Source organism: Melospiza melodia, chromosome 18 (genome assembly GCF_035770615.1).
Source record: "Melospiza melodia melodia isolate bMelMel2 chromosome 18, bMelMel2.pri, whole genome shotgun sequence".
NCBI lineage: Eukaryota > Metazoa > Chordata > Aves > Passeriformes > Passerellidae > Melospiza > Melospiza melodia.
Window position 1 is genome coordinate 4,332,377 of NC_086211.1, and position 25,412 is coordinate 4,357,788.

Below are 25,412 nucleotides of genomic sequence, written 5' to 3' on the forward strand. Positions count from 1 at the left end.
AAGACAAATTGATGCTCTTTTGTGGCAAAAGGCCCAGTGCATAATTTTCCATTTACTTGGGATAATGTGGCCTTGGATAACCGAGTCCCAGATTTACTGGTGCAGGATAGAGTGTCTAAGGGTTTATCCAGCCTCAACCCCCCTTTTTTAAATACTGTCATTTAATCCTGACAAGCAGGCAGAGGAATATCTTTGGTTGTGACCAGGCTTTCACTGCCTGCCAGTTCCTGGGTCCTAAACTGACTCATCAGTCAGAAAGATTAATAACTGCTCTGCTGGATGATTTCACTTGTCATGGCACATATCCATTAATGGAAAACAAATATTCTCTGGAAAATTGAATGCAGATTGTGGTATAGTGGCCAGCCAAGTCCTTTTGGCCAGATGCAAATTTAAAGCATGTATTAAGTGTCCCTTCAAAGCAAGGACTTCAGGTTGCTTGCTGTTTGGCAGTCTAATATCCATTTTTCCTTTTTTTAAGAATTTTTAAAAAGTATTTCCTTTTATTTCCTTTCAATGGGGGCGGTTCCCTTACATCTGGAGCTGCAGTGTGGATTTTTTGCTGATAGAAGTGTTGCTGGGAGGATGTTTTCAGCTGAGCTTGTCTTCCCAGCACTAATGCCTTTTAGCCTGTGCAGGAGGGTTGAGGGTGTGAAGAAAGAAATGCAGGCGAGCGGGGCAGGAAAGCTTTGCCTTACAGCAGCCTGACATGTTTAAAAAATAAAGAATACCCCTGAGGAGCTTTGGTATGCCAAGTGTGTTAGTTAAATTAGCATGGAGTGCTCGTTTGTGGCAAGGCTGCAGAAGTGGGGGAATGCAGGGCTCGGAGTGCAGCTCCCCTCTCAGAGGCCCCTTTCTGCTCAGCAGCTCCAGCAGAGCTCCCACCATCTGGAGAAAGCATGGGAAAGGGGGATTGGGCTTGTTCCCTTCCTCCCACCCCCACTCCCGGCTGGGAGAGGTCCCAGAGCTCACTTTGCACAGCAGGGCTGCGCTCCTGCTCCTGGGTTTGGGAAAGCAGCACCTGGGAGCTCCCCCCAGCCCAGGGAGCTTGGCGGGCATGGGGAGGGCTTGTAAGGATGGGTTTGTAAAGGGTGGGAAGGCCAAGAGGGTTTGTAAAAGATGGGAGAGGGTTTGTAAATGATGAGAGGGTTTGTAAAGCTGAGAAAGCCAAGAGCAAGGGGCTATGGGGAGTATCTGTGGTGCAGCACTTGGGTTTAGTTGGTGTGCACCTCATTTTATGTGCCTGATGTTTCTTGGACCCTGTGTGCCTTGTTTGCCAGGATAATCACCCAGCATGGAGTACCTATGGAGCAGAGCAGGGGAAAAAGGGGAAAGAAAAGCCTACAAAGAGCAAGTTCCTACCAGACCCCGTTAGAAACAGTCACACCAGTTGTGAAAGTTCTTTGCTTTAATCTCAGCATTCTTTGTTGTATTCCTTTTGATCAGAAGGAAGTTATTGTTTCAATCAGGAGGAAGCATATCAATGTTATTTAAAGAATTTCTGCATGGGGAGGAAAAGAGATACTGGTTTGAAAACCCAAGCCTTTGTTCTAAGTTAGCTGATACAGATCTATGTCTGAATTCCCAATATTGGGGCAGCAGTAAGTGACTTGGGCTCTTTCCAGATATTTAAATAATTTCTAGTAAGTTGGCATTTGTCACCAGTAACAAGGATTTATCAAAAAAAACTTATGGGTAAAATTGCATTCTTTTGCTTGATTCATGCAGGTGGGAAAATGTGGCTAGATATGGTGTTGGAATGGATTTATTATTTTAAACTTTATTTTATTTAACAGAATTGGTTTGCATTTTGGGATTTTAGGCAGGATTTTTCAAATAAAAATAAATTGGGTGGGAGTTAAGCACTTACAACTTCCCTTTCCTCCCAGGAACATGACTAGAAATAGGTATTATTCACACTAACTCAACTTGTGACTGCTGCAAGTGTGTCTGTAGCATCCAAGTTTGTTGTACCTATATATGTGGATAGTATATGGAGGGGTTTAGTATTTATTCTAGGTCTACCTTGAACAGAAGCATTGCATGGGGATTGACTTTTAAAAAAAAAATTAATCTCATGCATGTATAATAAATTCCACCCCCTTTCAAACCCACTCATGCACTTGGATTTCTAATGAATAAGCCTGCATATTTATTCATGAAGATTAAAAAAATGTACAGATAGAGGCAGCTGGTTGCACTATTTTTTTTTCATTATTATTTTTGTTCTGTAAATCTGCTGACCTGTGATCAGTAGTAAAGAGGAAACCCTCTGATTAACTTAGGCTGTTTGCAGATTGAGACAGAAAAAATGGCTCAGCTATTCACTGCTGAGGTACAGAACATGGTTTTGTTGAGTGGGATGGACAGAGGGGAGCAAGTGGGACAAAAAAATCACCTCTTTATAATTTAACAACGTGCCAAGCACACAAAATGATTTGTTGGCAAGGTATGCCTTGGTAGGTATGTGTCTCCACATTTCTCTCACAGAGAAAAGCAAGGCACAATCCTTCCCAAGAATATTTCTGGGATTCACATTCTCTGAACCTCAGAGAAAGGAAAAACAATTCTTGTCATTTGCTGTGTGTGTGTTTGTGCAAAAGTAGAATGCAATATGGAGATTATTTACTGAAAGTGATGGTGTTTTGTTTCCTTGGCCTATGAGGCCTAAATGTGTGTGTGTGTGTGTGTGTGTGTGTGTGTCAGGACTGTGGGCTGTGAGTCACGAGATGAGTGCAGTTCAGTGCTTGGCAGATTCAGTTTAGATGTAATGTAACATATTATAGAATAATACAGTATAATAAAGTAATTAATTAACCTTCTAATAAGCTGGAGTCCCCCTCATCCTTTCTCCCTGCCACGGGGATCCCTACAAACACTGCAGGGATGTCCCTGGCTGGCCTGCCCTGCCATGGCCCAGTGTGACCCCCATGTCTGTCCCTGCAGGCCCTGCTGCTGTTGGGTGGCATTGCTCTGTCCTGCCTGGCTCTGGACCTGCTCTTCCTCCTCTTCTACTCCTTCTGGCTGTGCTGCCGCCACCGCAAGAGCGAGGAGCACCTCAATGCTGACTGCTGCTGCACGGCCTGGTGCGTCATCATCGCCACCCTCGTCTGCAGGTACGGCCATCCCCGTCCCCGGTGTCCTGAACACGGCCTCACGCTCCAAATAATGCCTCAGGGTTTAGCTTTGATGTTTTTCAGGTTCTTTGCTGCTGTAATGTGGGGTCTGGGGTTTGTGTTAAGGGGATGCTCTCTGCACAGAGCAGGGAGACAGAACAATTCCTTCTCTAGCTGGGGACCAAGGACAGCTGATCCAAATCTCAGGCCCGAGAGCACAAACAACATGAACTAAAGAGAGAAAAACAAGAAAGATGGGACTTGATAACCTAAAGCTATAATTGGACAATTAATTCCAATATGCAAATGGAGCGGGTCTTATAAAAGTGAGAGACCCCATGAGCAGTTATGGAGGGGCTTCACAGCTGGCCTGCAAGCAAAGTTAAGTTAATAGAAGAAATAACAATTGATGATTTTTGAGTGTATCCATAGCAAGGAAGAAGACAAGGCCATCAGCATGGAAACAGATTAGAAAAGATAGCTTTGCACCAATGAATATAATAAGTTATTGTGATGTAGTTAATGACTTAAGATCACGCTTTGTTAAGAGTATATAAGCTGGAGAACACGCAGAATAAAAATCTTTTTTTCTTAGACCCTAATCACGTATGTATGTGTCACATCTGACCTAACAATGACAACTTGTCATTGATTTTGTGACCATTTTGGTTCATCTTGGGTGTAGCCCTGGCTGGGCTCTTATACTGCCCAAAGTGGATCCATTGAGGATATCCTTTTAATAAATCCCTAGTTTATTCTTTAACTCCATCAAGCCTGTGTTCTAGTGAAAAAGTTCTGTTAGTTATTGTTGTTGTGTCAAAATGGTGTTAACCTACCTCTATGTTCTAATCATATATAGCCAGAAATTTGAGGCTTGCCTGGGAAAACCTCAGTTCTCTTCTTTTTCTAGTAAATTGCTCAAGCAAGACATTTTACCTTCTATCTAATTGGCTATCCTTAAGTTTGAGGTAAAGTCCCTTAGGTCCTATGAAGTGTCTTTTTGCCTAATCAAAAAGAGAAACTTCTGGGCTTTTTTGCCTTTTTAAGGAGACAAAGGATAGTTTTGTCACTCTGTAAACAAGAAGCACATTCCTACATTCTAGGTCAGCATTCACAAGGCATCAAAATGCTCTGCCTGTACTTGGTGAATTTTGGCAATAATCCCTCTTTCTTTCATTTGATGTATGTATGTTTTTAAATGTCTGTAATATATTTCCTTCCTTTCTGCTGCTTGCAGAGCTGCCTGGTGGTTTGAGCAATGTGAAAAGGAATAGTTAATGTCCTGCTCTTTGATACTTTTCAAGTGATAAATCAAGGACCCTCTGTCCTTGGGAGCTTATCACTTAAACAGGATGGATACAGCTGAAATATTTATCAGCTCTAAATGCAGATTTTCTCAGAACTTGGTGTCCAGAAAGAATCACTATGTGTGGGATAGTAGATTAGGAAGAAAGAGTCACAGCTGATTCTTTTGGGTTTGGAAGGATTGGTGTTTATGTGGAGGGAATGTTCAGGTTTTGTAGCCTGTGTAGGACACTACTGCATTTTGTTATCTGCATTTATGTTCCATCTCCAGGGGCTGCTGGTAATGGTGCCAGGGCCAGCAGAGTTTGGTGTTATGAGTGAGCAATAGAAGCTTTTGGAGGTGAGGTGGAAAGAAAGATTGCTGAAAACCAAGGGAAAAAAAATCAGTAATTAGTGGAGAATAGGTGCAGAAGAATTTAAAAGGAGATGATTTCCTAAAAATTGGATGATAAGGCATCGAAAGCAGGGATGTGTTTGCAGATATGGAAGGAAGGAGCCTCTGATTTTGTTTTGGTTTGGGCAGAATGAATCCTCTGGATGTGTGCCCTGTATCAAACACTTTCCCATTTGCTTTTCTTTTGAATTCCAAGCATCATCTTCTCTTGCCCAAGGCTCCAGGTGGTCTCAGCTGCCCCTCTGTGGGTCAGGCAGGTCTGGGAGCTTCCCCCTGGTCAGAGGGGCGAGGGAGCAATGAGATGATTGCATTTGGCAGGGCCTTGTGGCTCTGTTTTGGCACTGGGCTGCTGATGGGTGCTGGGTGTGCTGTGTATCCCTGTGCAGGTGAGGGGTTCCCTGAAGGCCAGGCTCAGCTGCTCAGGAGCCAGAGTGAATTTTTGTTTGCTCTCTTGAGGCACTGCAGAGAACAGCAAGCCTTGCAGTGTTGGAATAGACAGAGGAGAGCAGACATTCTGTGGTGAGTTCAGCAGCTGGGGGTAGATTTGCCTGCAGAAGCAGGGGCTGAGGGCTGAGGAGGAGACCTTGTGTACCAGCCAGGATTGCTGCAAGGAGCTCTTCCATGCTCTGCTGCTTGCCAGTAGGTGCCTGGGGTGGAAAGGCAAACCACAGAACTGCTTGTAAAGAAGAAATCTCAGCCTTATTCACCTTTATTTTAGTGATGGGCTGCATCCATTCCAATCCACTGTGGTCCTAACCCTTTCTTACAGAAGCTCTGCTGATGCTATTTATAGTTGTGCTGCTGCTACAGGCCCTTGTTAGCCATTGTTATGCAGCAAATGTGACCCAGGCAGCTGCTGCCCTGTGGTAGCTGTGTTTGTTTTTGGTTGTGGAAAGGGTGAGAAGGAGGTATTCTGCACTTCTCCAGAGCATCTGTGAGATAATTTAACATTGGAAGGGCAGCATATAAATTCTGCTAAACTCGATGTGACTCTGTCAAATCCACAAGCTGGAAAGCTGCTTAGGCTTCCCCAAAATCTGAGCCACTTGTTCCCATCCTTGGTGTACAATTTGTTTCTGCAAGTATTAAATGCAGAACCATATAAAACTAAGGTTCATAACACAAGGTTCTATCTGAACATACAGTGATATTGGATGATCATTTTTCTTGACTTTTTAAATTAGCTGCTTAATTTCCTCTCTGAAATCAGCTTGCTTGAGCAAGAGCAGGTTGGTACCACCATGGCGAGGGAGGTGCTGCTGCTCTCCTGCAGGGCTGAGGTTGGTTTTCTGCCTCTCTGCAGCAGCTGGATGCCACAGTGCCCCCAGAGCAGTGTCTGTTGATGCTCTGAGCTCAGTCTGTGCTGGGAATGCACATACAGCTCCCAACAATCCCACTCCAGCTGCTGGAATCCACCTGGGACTTCCTGCTAGCACTGATTAAAGATTAGCCCACTGGATAGATCCTGTCCTATCCCTGCTGTGTCATACACACCAGAAGAGCCAGAGCAGCTGTTATGATGGGGTGTGAGGCTGTTCTGACCCTCTGAGGCTGTTCTGACCCTCTGCCTGCCCTGGGAGGCAGTTCTGTGCCTCTGGTTGGGTGCTGAGGCAGTGAGAGGTTCCAACCAGCAGCAGATTTGCTCTCTCTGAGCACTTGGAAGGGGACTCTTGTCCTCCTAGCTGAGAGCTGTTAACTCTGGTGAGTCCAGCTGTGCCTGGAACATGTTTCTCTGGGTTCCCTCAGTGCCAGGGGGCTGTTTGAGCTGTGAGTGCTGCTGTGTGCTTGGCTGTTTCCTAATCACTCACAGCAGGGAGAATGCTGAGCCAGCATTCTGAGGCAGAACTGGTGAACAGGAGCTTCCAACAAAATGTCTCTATTGAGTCTTCCCATTTGCTCTAGCCACAAAGCTGCAGGAATGCTTAGCCTGGATTTTTCCATTAATGCTTCAGTTCTAGTCTTCACCAATTTTGATTGGTTTCTGTGTATGGGGAGTTGTCCTATAAACCATCTCACCCACTGCATAGGTGACCCTGATTATCCCAGAAGGGACCTCAGCTCCAGAGGTGGGGAGGAAGCTTTGTGGAGAGGGCATCAGGAAGAAATGGGTGCAAATAAATGGTAAAAACTTGTTTTATCAAGTGCCAGTAATAGCACTTTCCCCTGGTGTGAAAGTGCAAGGTGGTAATTAGGCAGACAAATTAACATTCCTCCTGAGAACCCGCAGTCTAAAAAGGGCTCTTCTTATGAAGTTCCTGTAATTAAAGATGACTTGGTGTAGTTAGATTATTCATTTCTAAGGATGTGATGTGAATGGCTAGTGCTCATCTTTGCAGACTGCTGTCTGGGTACCCAAGGGTCACAGTGTGTGTGTGAGTATCACAGCAGGAGCATCTCATCATAGAAAGCACAGAGATCCTCTCTGTGTCACATTAATGCTCTGATGTTCAACATGTATAAATGCAGAAAACATTTTTTTGGTTTTTGCAGGTCACATTGTAAGCAAATTCAGAATTACACTTCCTTTATTTTTTCTGGTTCTTCAGCTAGGTTTCCGAAGTGCAGGTGATTCTTGCACACAAACAAAGGGAAAGCTGCTCTCCAGACTTGAATTTCTGGAGTCTTGCTGAAAAGTGATTCTGCAGTGTGTGTATAGCCTGCAGGAGTTCAGATCCCACTGTGGTATCTGTAGGAAAAGACAGAAATCCTGGTGTGCACCTCTTCCATCTCACTTGTACAGCTCTTGGAAGAGCTTGTGGACTTCTGTGTCCCCAGTGGGTGTTTGTGCACTGGTGGTGATGGCTTTAAGCTCAAAGTGCAATTTTCTTGACTTAAATAAGTGGGTTTCTTAAAACTTACTAAAACTATTGAGTAGCCAAGTGGCTTTTAAAGTACAGTGTTGAATAGCAGGAGCAACTTTTTATATGGGCTGTAAGACTGTGATAGATTGATTTTTAAAGATTTTATTCAAAAATATGGGTGAGAAGGAAAGCAGAGGAGAGCTGGGGGTAGTGAAAGTGACGGGAGACTGACCAAGGTAGGTTTGGGAGGAGGAATTGAGGATTGGACAGTTTGGATTTGGGAGGAGGAATTGAGGATGGGACAGTTTGGATTTGGGAGGAGGAATTGAGGATTGGACAATAGGGATTTGGGAGGAGAGAGGGGTGTGTGCACTCAAAGGGGAGTGCAACAGAAGCAAGACTGGCAGAAATAGCCATGACTTTCCTATGGAAGCACTGAAAATGTGTTGGAGTCTCTCCTAGAGGGTGCCAGGGTAGAGAAGAGCTGTGTCATTCAGGAATGCTGTCCTTGCATCCAGGCTGTGTGACAGAAATGCCTCCATTGGGTGATGATTTTGTCCTCCTGTGCTGGGAGATGGATCTGCTCTATCTTAGGCCACTGTGCCTCCCAGGGTTCGTGCAAGAAGCCTTGTGATTTATCATGACCTCAAGGACTTATGCTGCTGGGTTAAGATGAGTTGATCTATTTTTATTTTAAAAGAATGCTCTTAAATAGAAGGAGCCCCTCTGTTTCCCTTTAATCATATAAAAGGTAGTTAAAAACTAGTGTAAATCCTTAAATCTGCTTTAAACAATAGCAACTCATATCAGTGTGTGTGGGCAGGGATTTGAAACAACTATTGGATTTAGATGAAGCCAAATGCAAACACAGCTCAGCAGCAGCAGTTCCCCCCTGGCTGCCCTTCAGCTCTGCCCCCAGCCCAGATTTGTGGGATGGGTTCCTTCCCTCTCTACCCTGATAGGAAGGGGAAAAGCCATAAAACTGCTCCTGGGGGAAGGACTGGCTGTGTAAGTGGTCCTTGCCAGCTCAGGGTGGGAGTGCAGAGCTGGCTTTTGCAGGGCAGGGATGGAATAATTAACACTTCATGTGTAATTTGCAGTGAATGTGTGAGTCTCATGTCTAGAGGAGTTTATTATTGGATTGAATGGCTTTTATCCCAATTGTTGTGCTGTGGGGTTTGCTTTCAGGAGCAGTGGCTGTGCCTGGAGGGGCAGGGCAGTGGGAGCTGTGGTTTTTACTGGGCAGGATGGGAAACCTATGGAAAAGTCACTTGTTTGTATTGCCAGCACTTCATCCTGGTACCTGTGAGCGACCTGGCTGCTCTCTGCAGCATCCCCAAGGATTCTGCTGCTATTTCAGAGTGCTGTTTCTGAGTCTTTCCCACCAAAACTGTGCTGCTGTGCTGGGAATACTGAGAGTCAAGCAGCAGATTTTGGGCACTTACCAAGTCTTTGCTGAAAGAATAGGCTTCTAGTAGCTGTAAACAGGCTGAATAGAAATTGCTCGCTAATTAAAGGGGTCAGATCTGCCTATTCAATGTCCAGAATGTTCTGGAGCTTATTTGGTGCCTATGGTGGAAACAACTGCTAAGGTTTTCTGCAGCTCAGGAGGCTGAAAAGGTCTGTGTGAATTTCTTTGCTCTGATAAGACAAGGAGAAATCCAAGCCATGGTTTTGTAATTTCTGTGATGGGGTGCTGAGTTGCCTTATCCTGGGCATAGCTCTGCATTTGTAATCTCTGTGCTTCAGGGGGAGGGGAGAGTGTGTCTTTTTTATCCCTTCCACCCCCGTGCACCCCAGGCATGTGTTATCAAGCTCTGATAATAGCTGCAACCAGAGGAATGCAGAGGGCTTTTCTCTCTTGAGTTATCAGCATAATTTGCATTAGGAAAATGTTTGAGGAGTGGTGTTCCTGAAGAAAGAGGCCCATTTCTTTTATTAATGCTGAATATTTAGTCACACAGTTACATAGAAGGAGTCTTGTTGCCTCTCTTTCTGTTTATGAAGGCTGCCCCTTGTCCTTAGAAGACTCCTTGGTTTTTATGGGCCAAGCTCTCTATAATTTATGGAGATTCAATTGCTGGAAAAAGCATGAGGCTGACACAGATTTTCCTGGTGGATCTGCTTCCAGCTCATGAACTTTGCTTCTATTTCTTGTCACATACAAGGAGAAATGTGACCAGGTGAACTGCATTGCTCTGCTCACTCTTTTGAAGCAGAACCCAGGAATGGATGTGTCTTCCTGCAGGAGAGGAGCAAGAGCAGGAGCAGTACACAGAGGTGTTGTGGAGGAACTAAATGTTTCATCCAGAATGAGTTTAGATTTACAACAGGATCATCACCTCCTCCTTCCTCTGCACTGCCACAAACACAACCTTGGTGTCTTGAGAACCTTCCTAGAAAAGGTCCCGGGTGCTCTCAAGCTAAATATAACATGGGAACAGAAAAACTGTGTCTTGGTAAGGTTTGTTTGCCCTGAGTGATCCCTTCACAAGTTCTTTCCTCCTCTATTATTAGGAAATATGAGCTTGGGCAGAGGAACTGTGAGTTCCTGCAGTGATCTCTTCATAGAAGAGGTATTGCTGACTTGCATGAGATAATTCTCTGGTTGCAACTCATTTACAGGATCTTCCTCCTTTAAGTGAGGCTTAAGCTAATATGGTTTACTTCATAATTGGGGCAGACTGATATGTGTGGACACTTATAGAAAATCAGCTGATAGGTGGTAATTTGCTAAGCAGCTGGAGTTGAATTGTGTCTGCAAGCTTGAAATTTGCTTGCTTTAAAAATAAATAAGCCTTTTGTCCCAGTAAGTTATTATGCCTCCCTTCCCAGTACTCTAAATCAGTGTGACACAAATGTTTCTAATGGGAAGATAAATCAAGATAATGTTCATAGATATTTCACAGGGTAGAGAAGAGGGCATGGAAAATGTATCTGGAGGAACCACCACCATGGGCAAGCAGTCAAAGCAAGCTCTTTGTGTCCTGCTTTAAAAAAGTGTAACAAAATTTCATGTCCAGAGAAGGCATCTAGCACAGCAATGGCAGCTCTCACAGGAGCCACTGGCTGGATTTCTGGTTCTGAGCTCCCAAACAGCAATCTAACAGATTTTAATTATTTTACCATAAATGAAATATGCTTGTTATGTTCTGCTCTTGGCCCTGTGGGTGCTGCATGGAGAGCTGCTGGCTGTGAATATTCACAGGTGCAAACTGAGCAACAGCGCGACCGCAGCTCCCTGCGGGAGGGAGCGCCTTCCTTTGGTGGGAGGTGACTCTGCAGCCATCAGCCCTGTGTTACCCACTTGCCTTTCAGCTTTACCTCTGCCCTTTGGTGCTTTTCTTCCTCTGCAGTGCTGGAATTGCTGTGGGATTCTACGGGAATGGGGAGACCAGCGACGGCATCCACCGGCTGACGTACTCGCTGCGCCACGCCAACCGCACCGTGGCCGGCGTGCAGGACAGGGTGAGTGAGCACCCCAAAAACGGGCCTGGAGCAAGGACCAGCCTCACTCAGCACCTCTCCTCCTGAATCTGGCTGTGCCTGAGTCTCTTCCTGTTTTCTCTCAGTATCTGGGCTCGGAGTTTGTGCTAAAATTTCCATTAGTGGCGGGGTGATTTCTTCCGCTCGTCTAAAAATAACCAAGCGAACGCGGCTTGTGGAGTGAAGTCTTCTCTTTGCTAGGCTGAAAAACAGCTTGTGATCAGCTCTCTCCTCCACACCCAGGAGAGAGGGCAGGCCAAAGCAGACAAATCTTAATAAAATGTAGCATTTGAGTACCACTGGTTGTTCCTGTGCTGTCTCTAATCTCATGGTATCATACTGCAGCCCTGATGTAGAATGTGTGCGTGTGGTAAGGCTCAGCTGAGGTACCATCACTGCAAACAATCTCCCTTAGAGATGCTTTTAAGTTGCTTTTGAGGGGTAAGCAGTCTGAGCCTCTTAAGACAGAGGGCTGGTAATCTGGAAGCTGTCCATGACTTGCTAGGAAGAATGAATTCCCTTTTATTTCCTTGGCTTCCTGTACTGTAATTTTTGTTTTTTAAATTTGTTGTAGGTACTGGACACTGCAGTGGCCCTGAACCAAACAGTGGAACCAAACTTGCTCGTCCTGGAGGAGATGTTCAAGAAGCAGACAGACTACCTGCAAATTGTCCAGAAACTGCAAAGTCTCTTGGATAATCTGGTCAGGCAAACAACTGAGATCCCCTTCTGGAAGAATGACGAGCTGTCTCTGGAGGAGCTGGCAATTCAGATTGACCTCTATGACTGGTACAGGTGTGTAGCATGCTGCACTGTAGTGGTTGTAACATCTGCTTTGGCCTGTTTTGCAAAAATTATGTGCATGTTCTGGGTGGCTGAGCCAAAGGCTCTGTTTATTGCTGCAGGTGCTCTTGGCCTACAGAGCTGATTTGTTTCTTACAGCCGGACTGCGTTCAGTTTAAATCAAAACGCACAGCTTTTTTTCCTTAAGTGTCTTTATTACCAACTGATGATAAGTTTATTCCCAACATACAAAATCTGTAGTTTGTGTTCTAGCACTGGGGAAAAAAACAGCCCCAGGTATAGGTTCTTCTCTGTCCTAATAAATGCATAAGGAATGCATTAAATAGAGTAGAAAATGGCACTAGTTCTGTAAGTTAATTCCACAGCCTAACATTCCTTTTTATTAAACATATTAAATAAGATATTGCATCAGTTGTATCCCACAAAAGAAAATCTCTATCCAAACATGTGGAATAAATAATTGAAACATTTCCTGACAAATATCTAGGAAGTTCAAGAAGCTGCAATGCCTTTTCTTCCTCTGATGATGACCAGTGCATTTAACATCACACTAGAAAACACTATCAGTGACATTTCTCAACAACTGTTTGTGCTGAGTGTGTTGTGTAAATGCTTTTACCTCTCTCAACTTCCAATCCCACAAATACCCAGAGCTCTCTGAAGATTAATCTTTGGAGGTGGTTTTGGGGAAGAGAAGGACTGTGTTTTCCCCAGAAGTCACAACAGCTTCTTGATCTGTGTATTTTGCAGTTTTCCTTTGCAGACTGTGTTTTTGTTTGCTGCAGGTGGCTGGGATACCTGGGCCTGCTCCTGTTCAATGTCCTGATATGTTTGCTGGTGCTCTTTGGGCTCATTAGAAACTCCAGGGCCATTCTTATGGGGTAAGTCTTGATCTGGGGACAGGGCACAAGGAAAGTCAGCTGAAAGCCAGTGTCTGCTAGTGGGAACCTCTACCTGTTGTCAGCTGATATCAAGGACTTCTGAAACTGAGCATCTTACATTTCCTCTGAGTAGAGAGACATTGTAGAGTGTAGCTGTGTGGAAATAGGGCTTCACACAGGAGATGTTCACAGGAAGGTTCTTGAGCTATAAAATCACAGGTGAGGAGCCCATCCAGGCTGTCTGCTTTCCACTGGGTGGCCTTGAAAGCCTCCATTTGCTGGGAGATAATAATGTGAACATCCTTCCTTAAAATGACAGGCTTTGAAAATCCCCCCTTAATTCTCTGCAGTTGGGAAGGCATTTGTTAATTGATGATAAGCATTGCATGTGCCTACACAACCTGCAGCAGTGCCTTCTGTGTCTCTGTCTGCTCTTGTTACCTGGGGCTGTCACACCTGAGGAAACATTAAACTGAGAACAAGCCATGGTTTGCACAGTGATGAGAAGGAGTCTTGTTGCCATGGCACTGCAATGTTAATGCATGTCTGTTGTTCAAAAGCACTGAAAATGCCCCATTACAGGAAAAAACTCTTCCTCTCCTTTTCTTGTAGCTTGGCACATTTGGCAAAGAGCCTGGTATCATAAACACAGTGACAGTTTGATTACTGACATGGCCAAGGGTTTCTCCTGGTTCGTGGTGGTGCCATTAATAATTGGAACATGGATCCAGATTTATTCTTCACCAGATGATTTCATACCTGGCAGGTTATACAGACAAAAGTCCAAGTGGATGCACAGATGGCAGACCCAGGGCTTAAATTAGAATCTCATTCCCTGTTAGCCAGAAGTTCATATTAAGGCATTCCCTAAAGGGAGCACATGGCATAAAGAAACAAGTGTATCACAGCCAGGCAAGATGGTGAAATGCCAGTTTTAGATCTTTTAGCCAAGCAATCAGTTGCTGACCCAGTCATCTTCATTTAAAGTAAAACAACAAATGTGTCTTATTGATTAACATGCTCAGCTGGAGGCACCAAGCTGTGTTGTCCTTATGTCATAAACCCACAGAACCTTGCTGATCCATGGCTGATAATTTTTGCATCCATTTGGAAAAGGCATAGCAAAGTCTTTAGTGTCTCATTTCAGAGTGCAGCACAGATGTCAGTCTGGTGAAACTCCCTTACTTCTGCAAGATGAGGCATAGATCCATTCACAGAACAGGGATTATTTGGAATTAAAATAAGTTAGTAAACTGAGGGATAGTTTGTTTATTTATTTATTTTTAATGGAGACCCATAGGTTTACTTTTTTAAAGCTCTAGTATTCAGTGAGACAAATGTAGCAGAAAAAAGATGTCCCTTCCTCCCAGAGACGGTTGTCCTAGGTTTGAATAAAGAATGTCTTGGTTATGAACAGGTTTTTGTATTGTTCAGGGTGTGGGTGGGAAGGGATCTACTTATGTTTCAAAGCTTGAGGGAAAAAGCATCCCTAAGAGAGCAAGCCAGTGTCTCTTTACTTTGAAGATAGAGATAAAATGAAACTGCTTATTAGTCTGCAGCCCTGTACCTGAGGGAGTTGAGGAGCATTATAGCCATAAATATCTCTACCATTCATACTGACAGCAAGGGTGAAGAGCTAATGTGCTGGTTGGGAAGTGCAAAAGCCTTTTCCATGAGTGTGTGCTCCTGAATGTCACTGAGAGCACTGCTCTGCCATCCCTGTGCCTTGTGGCTGCTTGGCAGCAGACACATCCCTGGATTTCTGTCACTAATGAGGTCCAGCTGTCAGAACAGAGCTTCAAATCTGCAGAGATGGACTCACATGGCAGTGGGGGGCACCTGAACTGCAGCTCCAAGCTGTTTGCCTGCAGGTGACTTTCTCTCCTGGAGCTGTGTGGGATGCTTGGTGCTGTTCAGGTGCACCAGCCTGGAGCCAAGGTGTCCTAACAGGGGCTGTGTTCCCTCCCTCCATCTGTAGCCATGTGGTGCTTACACCAAACAACCTCATTTATTGCAGGCACAGGAGAGATTTCTCCAGTTTTGCATCAGTATGGCTTTGTGGGGTTTTCTCTATTTAGCATATATTTCTTTGGGTAACTTTGGACCTGGAAAATGAAGTCTAGAATGGGAACAGTGAAATGATGGGACTGTAGTGAACCTCCTGCCAATCTGCCTCCCCTGCAGCCCCCTCTGAGGCTTTGTGCCTTTGGTTTCCTTGCTAGAAGCAGGGAAATACTTCTCCCTTGCCTACTTCTCCCTTCCCCTGCAGCTCTAGGGCAGGTAATGCAGTAACCAACAGCTGGATATGAGCAGCTCTGGGTGCTGCTGTCCATGACATCTAAAATCGGATTGTTTATGTGAACATACAGTCAGTGGGTGATCATTTCTTGGGTTTGGTAATTTCTTTGGACTCCAAATAATACATCTTGTGAAAAGAACTGCTTGAAATCAGAGCTGCTACATCTGCCATCTGTCTGTCTCCCACAGGGTGTGCTTGCTTGGGGTGTTTGCCCTGATTGTCAGCTGGGGATCCCTGGGCCTGGAGCTGGCTGTTGCTGTGGTGAGTGGCTGACATCCAAATCCCAGTCACCCTTTGCTGCAGGTTTAGCAGACACCAGATTAATGTTGTGCAGTGCCTGTTTTACAGCATCTCCTGATCTAAGTAACTGTCCTAGCCATTTCCATCTGGGAGAAGTGCAGAGCTGCTCCTTCTCCATGGTGTGAGTCCAGCACTGCTGTGGTTGTGTAAAGCAGTGCTGCTGGGGATGAGAGACCTCAGCACCTGAAAACCCCCTAGAACAGAAAATTCCCTGATGTTAACCTGGCCCAACTGCTATTTGATGCTGATGTGTTTGATATTCCTTTTGTCTTCCATCTCTCCAGGGCTCCAGTGACTTCTGTATCAACCCTGATGCTTATGTCTCCAAAGTGGTTGAAGAGAATGCAGTGCTCAGTACTGGTGAGTGCTGGGATGGCTCTGGCATGGGGTTCTGCAGCTCCAGCTGTCACACAGGAGCATGGCAGTGACTGAGAATTTTAGGCTGTGTTTGAAACAGAGCAGCTGGCATACAGTGGGAAACTAAATTTGTGGAGCTCATTTATGGAAAAAACAGCATTCTGGTCAGAAGTGTGCATGTATGCATCAGAACCACCTTCAGAACCTTTCTCCTGCCTTCACCTTTAGGTGGAAATAACTGATAAAATGGAATAATAGAAGTCCCCGGATTAGTGGATTATTTTGCTTTAAATGCAGCACTCTTGAGGCTTGCTCTTCTCTCTAAGTGACAGAACTGTGGCAGTAGCAGTGTGCAGTTTGAGTTATCATTTTTAAAAATGATAACTCAAAAAAACTTGCTCTCAGGTCTGTATTCCTGAATCTAGCCATTGCTATTTTTATATCTGTTATCAACAGTTTATATATAATTTTTTTCTCTTAATGATGCCTGTAAATAGTAGCCTCTTTGAAGGGTAAGTGAATGGAAACAGCCACAAAGAAGTCTGAATTTCCCTTTCCATTATAAATGCAGTATTTTGACTTCTATGTGTATCCTGTTCCACTTGAAGCATGTGCCTGCACCTCAGAGGCTTCCAGCTGAAGCACTGATGTATTTGGGGCTTGTTGCTCCTAATTTAGACTGAAGTGGTTGCTGAGGCGAGAGGTGCCTCCAATTTGAACCTCAGTGGGGCAAAGATGGCATTCAGAACCATGGCTTAACAAAAAGGTGATTGGGTGCCTGCCAGCAGAGATACACTGAGTGCTGAAAAGAAAAAGTATTTTTAGGACTGAGTTGGCTGCTTAGTTTACAAAGTTAACTTTTTTTTCCCCTGTCTTCTCTTCTCCAGTAGTTCCTTTATGTAGTTCTGTGTATGATAAAACACAAATAGGAAAAGACACTGATTTGTGAAAGGAGTGACTTGTTTTTTTCTGGTTCTTATTTGGTGGAACCAGAGAACTTTTGCTGTGTGTGGAGAGGGTCTGTGCTCAGCCAAATGCTGTCTCTTAATGTGCAGCTGGTAGGAAATTAGGTATGGAGCTATGGCTGAGGATTCAGGCATTGGAAACAGTAAAAAACATAAATGTCTGGAGGCAGAATGTAGTATAAAAGGATATGTACAGGTTGATCTTACAACCCTACAACTTATTTTTGGAGTGCCTTATTTATTGATTTTGTGGGAAGGGTAGAGCCAGGCAGCTCTCTTGGCAACAAAGAAATGTAGTGAGGGAAGAGAATGAGTGTTTAGCATGAGATGAAAATCCTCTTTGGCTGTGAAGGTGACAAGGATGTGGCTTCAGGTGCCAGGCTGCTTTCCTGGCTCTTCAAGAGCCAAGTGGGTCAGTGAGGCCAAGGGGAAATGTGTGATGCTCCTGGCAGCTGTGAGCTGTGATAATTTGGTAACCCAGATTAGCTCTGGAGTTTGGTAACAATCAGATTGACCCTGGGGAACCACAGAAAGGCCCCTTTGTGCTGCTTCTCCATTTCAGCTGTGCTTGTGTGCTGGGCTCCTGTGGGTTTCCATTGATCAGGATCAATGCTCATTGGGAGGCTCGCAGGCAGTGCAGGGCTGGCATTCCATCCCTGCTCCTGCATTCCCCAGCAGGGACAGTTGGCTGCCCCAGGGAACACAGGCTCTGCTCCTGCAGCAGCACCATGGAACAGTTGTTTGAGCTCCTTAAATAACAGTGAATGGCTCTGAGGGAAATGGAGAGGAGCAGGAAGAGCAGGTGCTGCCACAGGCCTGGCTTGGAAGGGTGGCCCCTCCATGGGGGCTGAGTCTGCCAGTGATGCCTCAGGTTTCAGCTTTTCTATTTTTCAGATTCTGTGCTGCTTTAGTGTGTGGGTCTGGGCTTCATATGAGGGATGGTGAGCTCTCTGCACAGAGCAGGGAGACAAAACAATTCCTGCTCTAGCTGGGGACCAAGGACAAATGATCCAAATCTCAAGCCCAAGAGCATAAACAATGTGGACTGAAGTTTGGTTGTGCTGGGTCAATTTTTCTCTTTAATCACTACTTTTAGTTGCTGTTGTTACATACAATGTATTCTAAGGCTCTCCATGCTCTGAAATTCAGACTGGGACTGAGTCATCAATATTTGCTGCTGGTGGTTGTAATTTTCACAGAAAAATAGCTCAGTTGAATACTGAGCAACTAGTATGTTAATATTCTTGTTTATGTATTAATTACTGTTTTTCAAATCTAAGCGGAATTAATGGAGCTGAGAATAATCTGATTAAGTGCAATATTACTGTCATGTTTTTAGCTAGAGAAGAGATGTTCTTGTTTTGCAGATAAAATGTATTGCAGTAAAAAATGATGGGGGGAGAAAAGGGAGGCAAAGAACTTTAATGCAGGGTTTTGAGAGAAGCAAATACTTAAATAATTTTGCAGAAGAGGCTGATGTATGTGCCTAACTCACCTTATATTCATTAACTGGGATAAAACCAATGGAACTGAACAGTGCCTGTATAATCAACTCCTGCTGCTAGTAAAAGGACTTGGTGCAGCCAAGATGTTCATTTTCAAAGCAGGAGGCCATCTTCTAGTCCCATTCTTTTTCACTGATATTATGTTATTATCAGATGACTTGTTGCATAAAATTAAGTAAAAAGGCCCAATCTGTCTAAACAACAGGAAGAGCTTTCTGCAGATTCTGTTCCCAGAAATCTGCTTGGTGAACAGACACTCCCTTCATCTGAGGGAGCTGTGAACCTCAGGGGATGGATGGTGGAGCCTTTTAGCTGTGCTCCAGGTGGGATGCTGAGGCTGAGCTGCTCAGATGAGAGCAGGAAGGGCCCTTGCTGTGCCCACCCTCCCAACTGGCCTCCACTGGTGCAATCTCACAAGTGCAGAGCTGAATCAAAGGACTGACACCATCAGCACCTCTGTTTCTCTAGAAGAGATCAGGACAGAGCCTCAGATGGGGCAGTGGGCTCTGCACAGCCATTATCTGAGCCCAGAGAATTGGGATCTTTCACTGCAGGACAGAGTTTGCCCAAAGCAGGCCTCTAGAGAGTCCTGCTGAGCTGATGTTGGCATTGAGAAGCTCTTTTCCTGCTTGCTGTTGTTGGACTCCTGATGAGCAGAAAGCTTTGAATGGAGGGTAAATGGGAGAGTTGCAAGCTCTTTGCTTTTACCCATATGAGAATAGGATGCATCAGAGAAATTCAATATTGTTCAGACACCTCCCTTTGCTGTCAGACTGGTGCCTGGGGGAAACAAAACTCCTGGTGGAGAACCTTACCTGGGCAAGGAGCTCCAGCCAAAAGAGCTGCCTTGCTTTGACACCACAGGTGCTGTCTCTGGTGATTGAACCCTCAGAGACAGCCTCATCTGGGTGTGTGGCTAAAATGAGCCCTGCTAAGAGAATGTTCCATTAGAGATGAAGAAGAGCTTGGAAAAGCTGTTCTAGGTGTGAGGGGGTTTTTTTTGAGCTAGGATCTTTTTTTCTCATTGCTCTCTCCAGACCTAACTGCCTTTTGGCAGGTGCATAATGCCATTTTTGCATTTTGGCTGGGCTTTGAAGTGAGTAGTAGGTCTCCATGGTTGCAGAAGCAGTAAGTTGTTCTAGCAGCTGAAGCTGTCTTTAGTAGGAAGCTCTTCTTTCCTTTCTAGGAAAAACAGATTCTGCAAATAAAAAGCATTTTAGGTAGTTTCCCTTCCTTGCCTTCTGCTCCCACAATGCCTGTGCACCAGGGGTGAGTCAGGAGGATTGCTGCTAGCTACAGCAGGCATGGGCAGCTGCAGATGTGACCCTGCCTAACCCTTCTGCTATGAGCTAGATTGCCTAAAGGCCAGCTTCAAAGCTCAGATCAACCTTTAGGAATTTTCCTTGAGAGGAAAATGCACCGGAAAGATGATTATAGAAAGAAACTGCCTGGAGCTGTTAGCAAAGTGCAAAGGATGGATTAGTGTAGCTGCTTTCTGGTCAGAAATAGGAGATTTGGTGATGTACAGGATAGCCTCCACCAGGTTTGAAACAGGTGAAGGTGCTTCTTGCTTCTTCCTCTTTCCCTGGTGGCACTGGGGCAGGGGACATGGTCTTCTTAATTTCCAGGCTTTGCAGTACAGGATCATTTGAAATCATGTTCTCTGCCTGTTGTAGCTGTAGATTTAAAGCAGCACAGCCTGGGTTCAGTGCAGGGCAAAGCTGCTCCTGCTGGCTGAGCCATTTTGGGAAGCACGTTTTATGTGGAGTGTCACACTTGTCAGCAGCAAAGCCAGTGCTACCACAGTGAATCCTGGCTGATCCTGCCTTCCAGGGTGAAGCAAGGCAAGCATTTATTTCACTGTACTGCTTTTTGCTTCACTTGTAACCAGCAATCTTTATCCTGAGCTTACAAGCTGCAAACTATGATATCAGGAGCTCTCATCTCTAATCTGCCCACCAGGGACGATCCAGAAGGCCCTCAAGAAACATTTCTAGAGCTCTGCATTAGCAGTATGTCATGCAATTTATTGCACTTAAAAAGGCAATGTAAACTTGATACCACTGTGGGAGCTTAGGAGAAACTTTTTAGTGGTTTGTTGGTTTAAAATAAAGAGGTGACAAGATCACAGCTCCTTTGGGTCACCATGTGTGATGCTGTGGGTGGCTGTTGCTGTTCTCTCAGTGCAGGTGTGTTTTAATCCTTTTTCACACAGCCATTGTGTGTGATTTATGAGCCAGGCAGGAACAGCCCTTTCTTTCCTTGGACAGTCACTCCTGTGGTGTGCCCAAAGAGAGGCACAAAGCAGCTCTTGCTGCCCTCCTGTCTGCCCACAATTTGCTAATTGCTGTTTAGAGGCTTGGCTGGGGAGGTGTGAGCTGTCCCAGAGAAAGAGTCAGTGGGAGGGGGATGGAGCAGCTGGCAGAGCTGCCCCAGAGCAGGCTGATGAATTATAAATAACAGCTGTCAGCTTGCATTGCCAGCACACAGGGGCTGACAGGCTGTGCTGGAGCACTCCTCTCCAGCAGGCTGCCTTGCCCAAAGGTGCATGAAATATTGATGGCAAGCATGGCAGAGGCAGGATGCAGGCAGATCTGCTTCCTTCACAGCCCTGCTTGTTTCTGGTTGTGCCTTTTACTGATTTCTGAGTTGGGAATCATCAGAATAGCTGTGCAGCCTGGAATATGCATTACTGAAAGGCACAGACAGAAGATTAAAAAGAACAGAGGAAAGGATGCTGGTGGAGGGGGGGATGCAGAGGGTTTGTGTGTTTTAGGGCTTTTGTAGTCTTTACCATGCCAACATCACCCTTGATTTTGCTGAGCTGGCATGCTCATATTCATCTGAAGAGGAACTGTAAATGTTTGAGGAATAATCTAAAGGTTTTTTGATGATCAAGTCTTTCAGAGCTTCATTTCTTGATAACATTATTGAGGATGGCAGGGGAAAGCCTGGCATTTGCAATTTGTGTGTGCTGGCAGGTGATGTAATGTTGTAGAGGGCTCATGAGGGCACCAGGCTGGTTTGAATGAAGAGGAACACAGCTGCGTCTTCAAAGCTGGAAACAAATGATGTTGTTAGCAGAGCACAGTAACAATCTTATCTGGAGTTTATGAGTATGTCTCAATGTACTGTAGTTGGACTTGCCCTAGACTGATGTCTTGTCTTGGGTTTATGTGATGGATAGTGCCAACTGCTGAACAAAACTTTCTCTGTGTTCCATCTCACTTTGAGTGGAGCGGGGGTGATGTTTCTGGCCTTTCTCCTCTTGTGTCTTCCAGAGACTCTCCGCTATTACATGACCTGTAGTGCTGGCTACCCCAACCCCTTCCAGCAGGTGAGTGTGAGCACCCCAAACTCCGTCCAGCCCTGCCTCTCCTCACCCTGCAGGGTGCAGGGGAAGTGCTCAGGTGCAGCATGCAGCCAGGTACAGGGTGTTTGCTTTAGGGAGTGCTCTGGCTGCTGGTAAAGCTTTGGCAGCTGCTTCCCAGCTGTGCAGGAGGTGGCACTGTGATTTAGGGAGGAGGTTTTTCCAACTTCATCATCATCACCTGCACAGCTTCAGATCAGGACACCCCTTAGAAGGGCCTGTCTGTAATGTGGTGAGAGCCATGGCTTTGTTGGTGGTACCTCTGTTTGCCAGGCACTTGTCTAAAGAGCAGCACCACAATTAATGCCAGGTTGGGAAACTGTCATTCCTGCTTTGAATCTCTTCTTTAAGGTTCTTTTGGGTTAAACAGTGCCAACACTCCACTCCCAAAATGCAGTTGCTTCTGTGGGTGAAAGAGTGCTTTCCACAGATGCCTCTTACAAACCTTTGAACATCCAAGGGATTTATCCTAAAGTATAAATGTGAGTCATTATTCTTTTGTGTGGGGGCAGAAGAAGAGCACCTGGGCCCATTCCAAACTTTGCTCTGTGCATCAGAGGCCAGAACAAGCCCACACCACCCACCATTTGGCAGACACCAGCTGCTTCCCCGTTTATATTTAGGATTTTTAAAAAATCTTGTCTTCCTCTGTTTTAAAGGGTGGGGTAAGAACACTTGGGGCTGTGGTTTGTTGCACCTCTGCCATCTGTTGCATTTCTGGTTGCTCTGTGTACTCCCTGACATGCTATTGCATGTGAAATTCTCATGGTGCTTTAAGGGGATGTGAAGGCTGCACCCTAAAACAAACAATTTCCACTGTTAACATTATGTGTTTTTCATCCATCTGATTTAGTGAAAAAATCCAGCTGTGTTCTGTGGTGAGAAATTGAGTGCTTTGTGTCTTTTCTTTCTCATTCCCTTCTGTCCTAGAGCCAGCCCCAGCTGTGTGTACATTTTTTGTATATGTATTTTGTTCTTTGTTTGTGGGTTTGTGTTTTTTGGATTTTTTTTTCCTTTTGGCTCTTCCCTTCTCCTCTTCTCTCTGTCTGTACTTCTTCCAGTTTGCTAAAGGTCAAACTTAACCCTGTTGCAGCTGCACTCATGTCAGCTGGGACATCTTTAACCAGTACCATTCATAGAGATGATGCTTCAGTATTTGGGAAATAGGATTTCAGTCTTTTCCCAGGAGATCTGTTGGTCCATGTGCCTCAGCTGCTGAAACATTGCATGTTTTGTGTTGAATAGAAGCTGTCAGGAAGTCACAAGGCTCTGGTGGAAATGCAGGACGATGTGTTGGAGCTGATGAGGTCAGCAAGCAAAGAGCACCCCACCTCCAAGGTAACTCCTCAGGTTTGCTCTCCCTGGCCTTTGGGACTTCCCTCAGCTTTGTACAGAGCCCAGGATCAGCTCCTGCTGGGCATTCGCTTGCACTAATCACTGGTGTGTTGATTACAGGAGTATCTTACTCGGATCCAGGAGGTTTTGAACTCCACAGAGATCAACTTGCAGCAGCTGACAGCTTTGGTAGACTGTAGGAGTCTGCACTTGGTGAGTTTGGGTAGCTGGGCTTGAGCTAAGGAAGAGCAAAGGGAGTGTAGAGCCTGTGTTAGTTTGGAGTTCCAAAACTCTGGTAGAAGTTTACAACTTTTCACTTATTGATAATAGCAGAAAGGGGAATGAGAATTTGGATCAAGCTAGCTTTGAGTTTAAAGTTCAACACAGGAAGGTAGATAACATGCCTTCACACATCTACAAGCTGCAGCCATAGAGGCTTTCAGGTTTTTTGAGTATAACAAATAACTTTTTGCCTTTGCCATGGAGTGCAGTGCCTCAGAGCAGTGTAGCACAGCCTTGCTGTTGTCCTCACTGCCCCTCTAAAGGCAGAGACACAGACAGTTCATGGTTCTGTTCTTGGGCATGGGACACTGTGAGGGAGTTGAAAGGCATAATGAAAAATATTATATCTTCAGTTGGGTGGATAAGTTTGCCTTGGCTGTTTATTTTTCCTCCTCTTAAAGTCTTACTGTGGGCGGTTGAAAATATTTCTATGTGTAAATCCAAGCTGGTATTTGTGAGGGGAAGCAAGGGTTGGATCATTTATGAAAAACACTTGAGTCCCTGAAATTAAAATAGAAATATGCTCTAGAAAAGGGAGTGTGATGTCTCTAAGTTGTTTCAGAGAGTGTAATCTGGAGAAGGGCTTTTGAGTAAGAGCTCAATGATAACTCTGCAGTGATCCAGAAACTCTGCTCCTTTGCCTCTGCAGGATTACATCCAGGCTCTGACAGGATTCTGCTATGATGGAGTGGAAGGCCTCATCTACCTGGTTCTCTTCTCCTTTGTCACAGCCCTCATGTTCAGCTCCATTGTCTGCAGCGTCCCACACACTTGGCAGCAGAAGAGGTACAGAGAGGGTTGAGATCCTGTAGCACTGTGGAGCTCTTTCCCAGTGAAGCCTGGCTGCTGGATTTGGGCCCATGAGCATATGGAGCTCATTCCCACATGATCCCAGGGGTGAGAGGGATGAGGCTTTATAAGCAGAGGTCTAACAGAAAAAGAAAGGTTGTGTTTTGCTCTGGCTGTGGTTGATACTAACATCTGAACCTTATTGCACTGGAATACTCTGTGTGCAGAGCATTCAGTACACTGCAGGACTGTGAGTCAAGTCAGATGAATGATTATAGCTGTAACATAGAGGTAATGCTTGAACTATTGCTCTCTATATAAAATTCTTACTCTCTTACATTATCTTGAGGCATTTGTTCTACTGTGGGGAAGAGAATTGGAATAAGAAGCAGTTTACACTTGCCTTTGTAGCTTTGCTCATGCTGAGGTGACTGACTTGCGTAGATAACAGAAACCAGGAACTGTTTCTTTGTCAACAACATGGGCAGGTGAGGCATTGCAAATTGGAGCTGGTATTAATGATGATAACCAGATTAATCAGTAAGTCTTTAGCAAACCTTTGCTTTACTGGCTGGCTGCTGCACCACAGGCAGCTGTTAAAATGCCATTGAGTTTTCTACTCTTGCAGAACAGCAAGAGGCTGCAGGAAACTCTCTTCTGTGGTCCTGATTTTTGTGGAAAAACAGAAGGCCCTGAACAACAGCAGGGAGCCAGAGCTGGCCCAGCCACAGAAGTGGCTTTAGGAGATGTCAGAACTGCCCCTGAGACTATGTCTGTGTCCTCACCTTTTTCACAGCTGCAGAGCCCTTACCACTAAGAGCAGGCTGTTGGAAGGAGAAAGGTTTGGTGGCATCTCCTGTGCTGCCTCCCCTGTGGGCCCCTGCCCTGCCAGCCCCAGCAGGCTCAGGCTGCTGCTGTGAGCTGAGGGGCTCCCTCTGCATTCCGTGGAGCACCACTGGTGCCCCAGGCTCCCCCTGGGAAGTGGAGGATGTCGTGGTTTATTGCCTGTGAGGGACTGTGCAGGCTGCAATCCCTCGATCTTCAGTGCCACCGTGTGGTGCAGAAGCTGCAGGTGATGTTTGGGAGGTTCTGGTGATGGCCATGCTGTGGAGAACCTTTCACTAGCTTTAAGCACAGATTAAATATATTTCAGACCATGGTGCTCCACCCCCTAATTAGGGAGTTGAAATAGCAGTGTGTATTATGTAGGAAGGGCAAGAGAATGGGAAGGCAGAGGGAACCAACTGGCAAACAGTTCTGCTCTCCATTGATTTAGATCCTGGCATTTTTGAGAAGATAAAGCCTTTAGACACAAATTTTGCAACTTAGTCTCTGTAAAGACTTCTGTGGTTTTGCTAGAAGCTGAAGCAGACCCTTTGCCACCAGAATGGGACTTGAGAGAAGTCTACAGAGGTTTATCCTT

General features: G+C 45.3%; 1 protein-coding gene across 2 annotated transcripts in view; it reads left to right on the forward strand.

Annotated features, from left to right (window-relative positions):
• Positions 1-25,412, forward strand: part of TTYH3 (tweety family member 3) — a 74,837-nt gene that overhangs the window by 34,761 nt on the left and 14,664 nt on the right. For both annotated transcript variants that reach the window (XM_063171750.1, XM_063171751.1), the window contains exons 2-11: positions 2,947-3,116; positions 10,973-11,084; positions 11,677-11,897; positions 12,692-12,787; positions 15,275-15,347; positions 15,671-15,746; positions 21,495-21,550; positions 22,829-22,921; positions 23,039-23,131; positions 23,850-23,986. In XM_063171750.1, the coding sequence (XP_063027820.1) occupies positions 2,947-3,116; positions 10,973-11,084; positions 11,677-11,897; positions 12,692-12,787; positions 15,275-15,347; positions 15,671-15,746; positions 21,495-21,550; positions 22,829-22,921; positions 23,039-23,131; positions 23,850-23,986 (1,127 nt within the window). The remainder of the gene's footprint in view (positions 1-2,946; positions 3,117-10,972; positions 11,085-11,676; positions 11,898-12,691; positions 12,788-15,274; positions 15,348-15,670; positions 15,747-21,494; positions 21,551-22,828; positions 22,922-23,038; positions 23,132-23,849; positions 23,987-25,412) is intronic.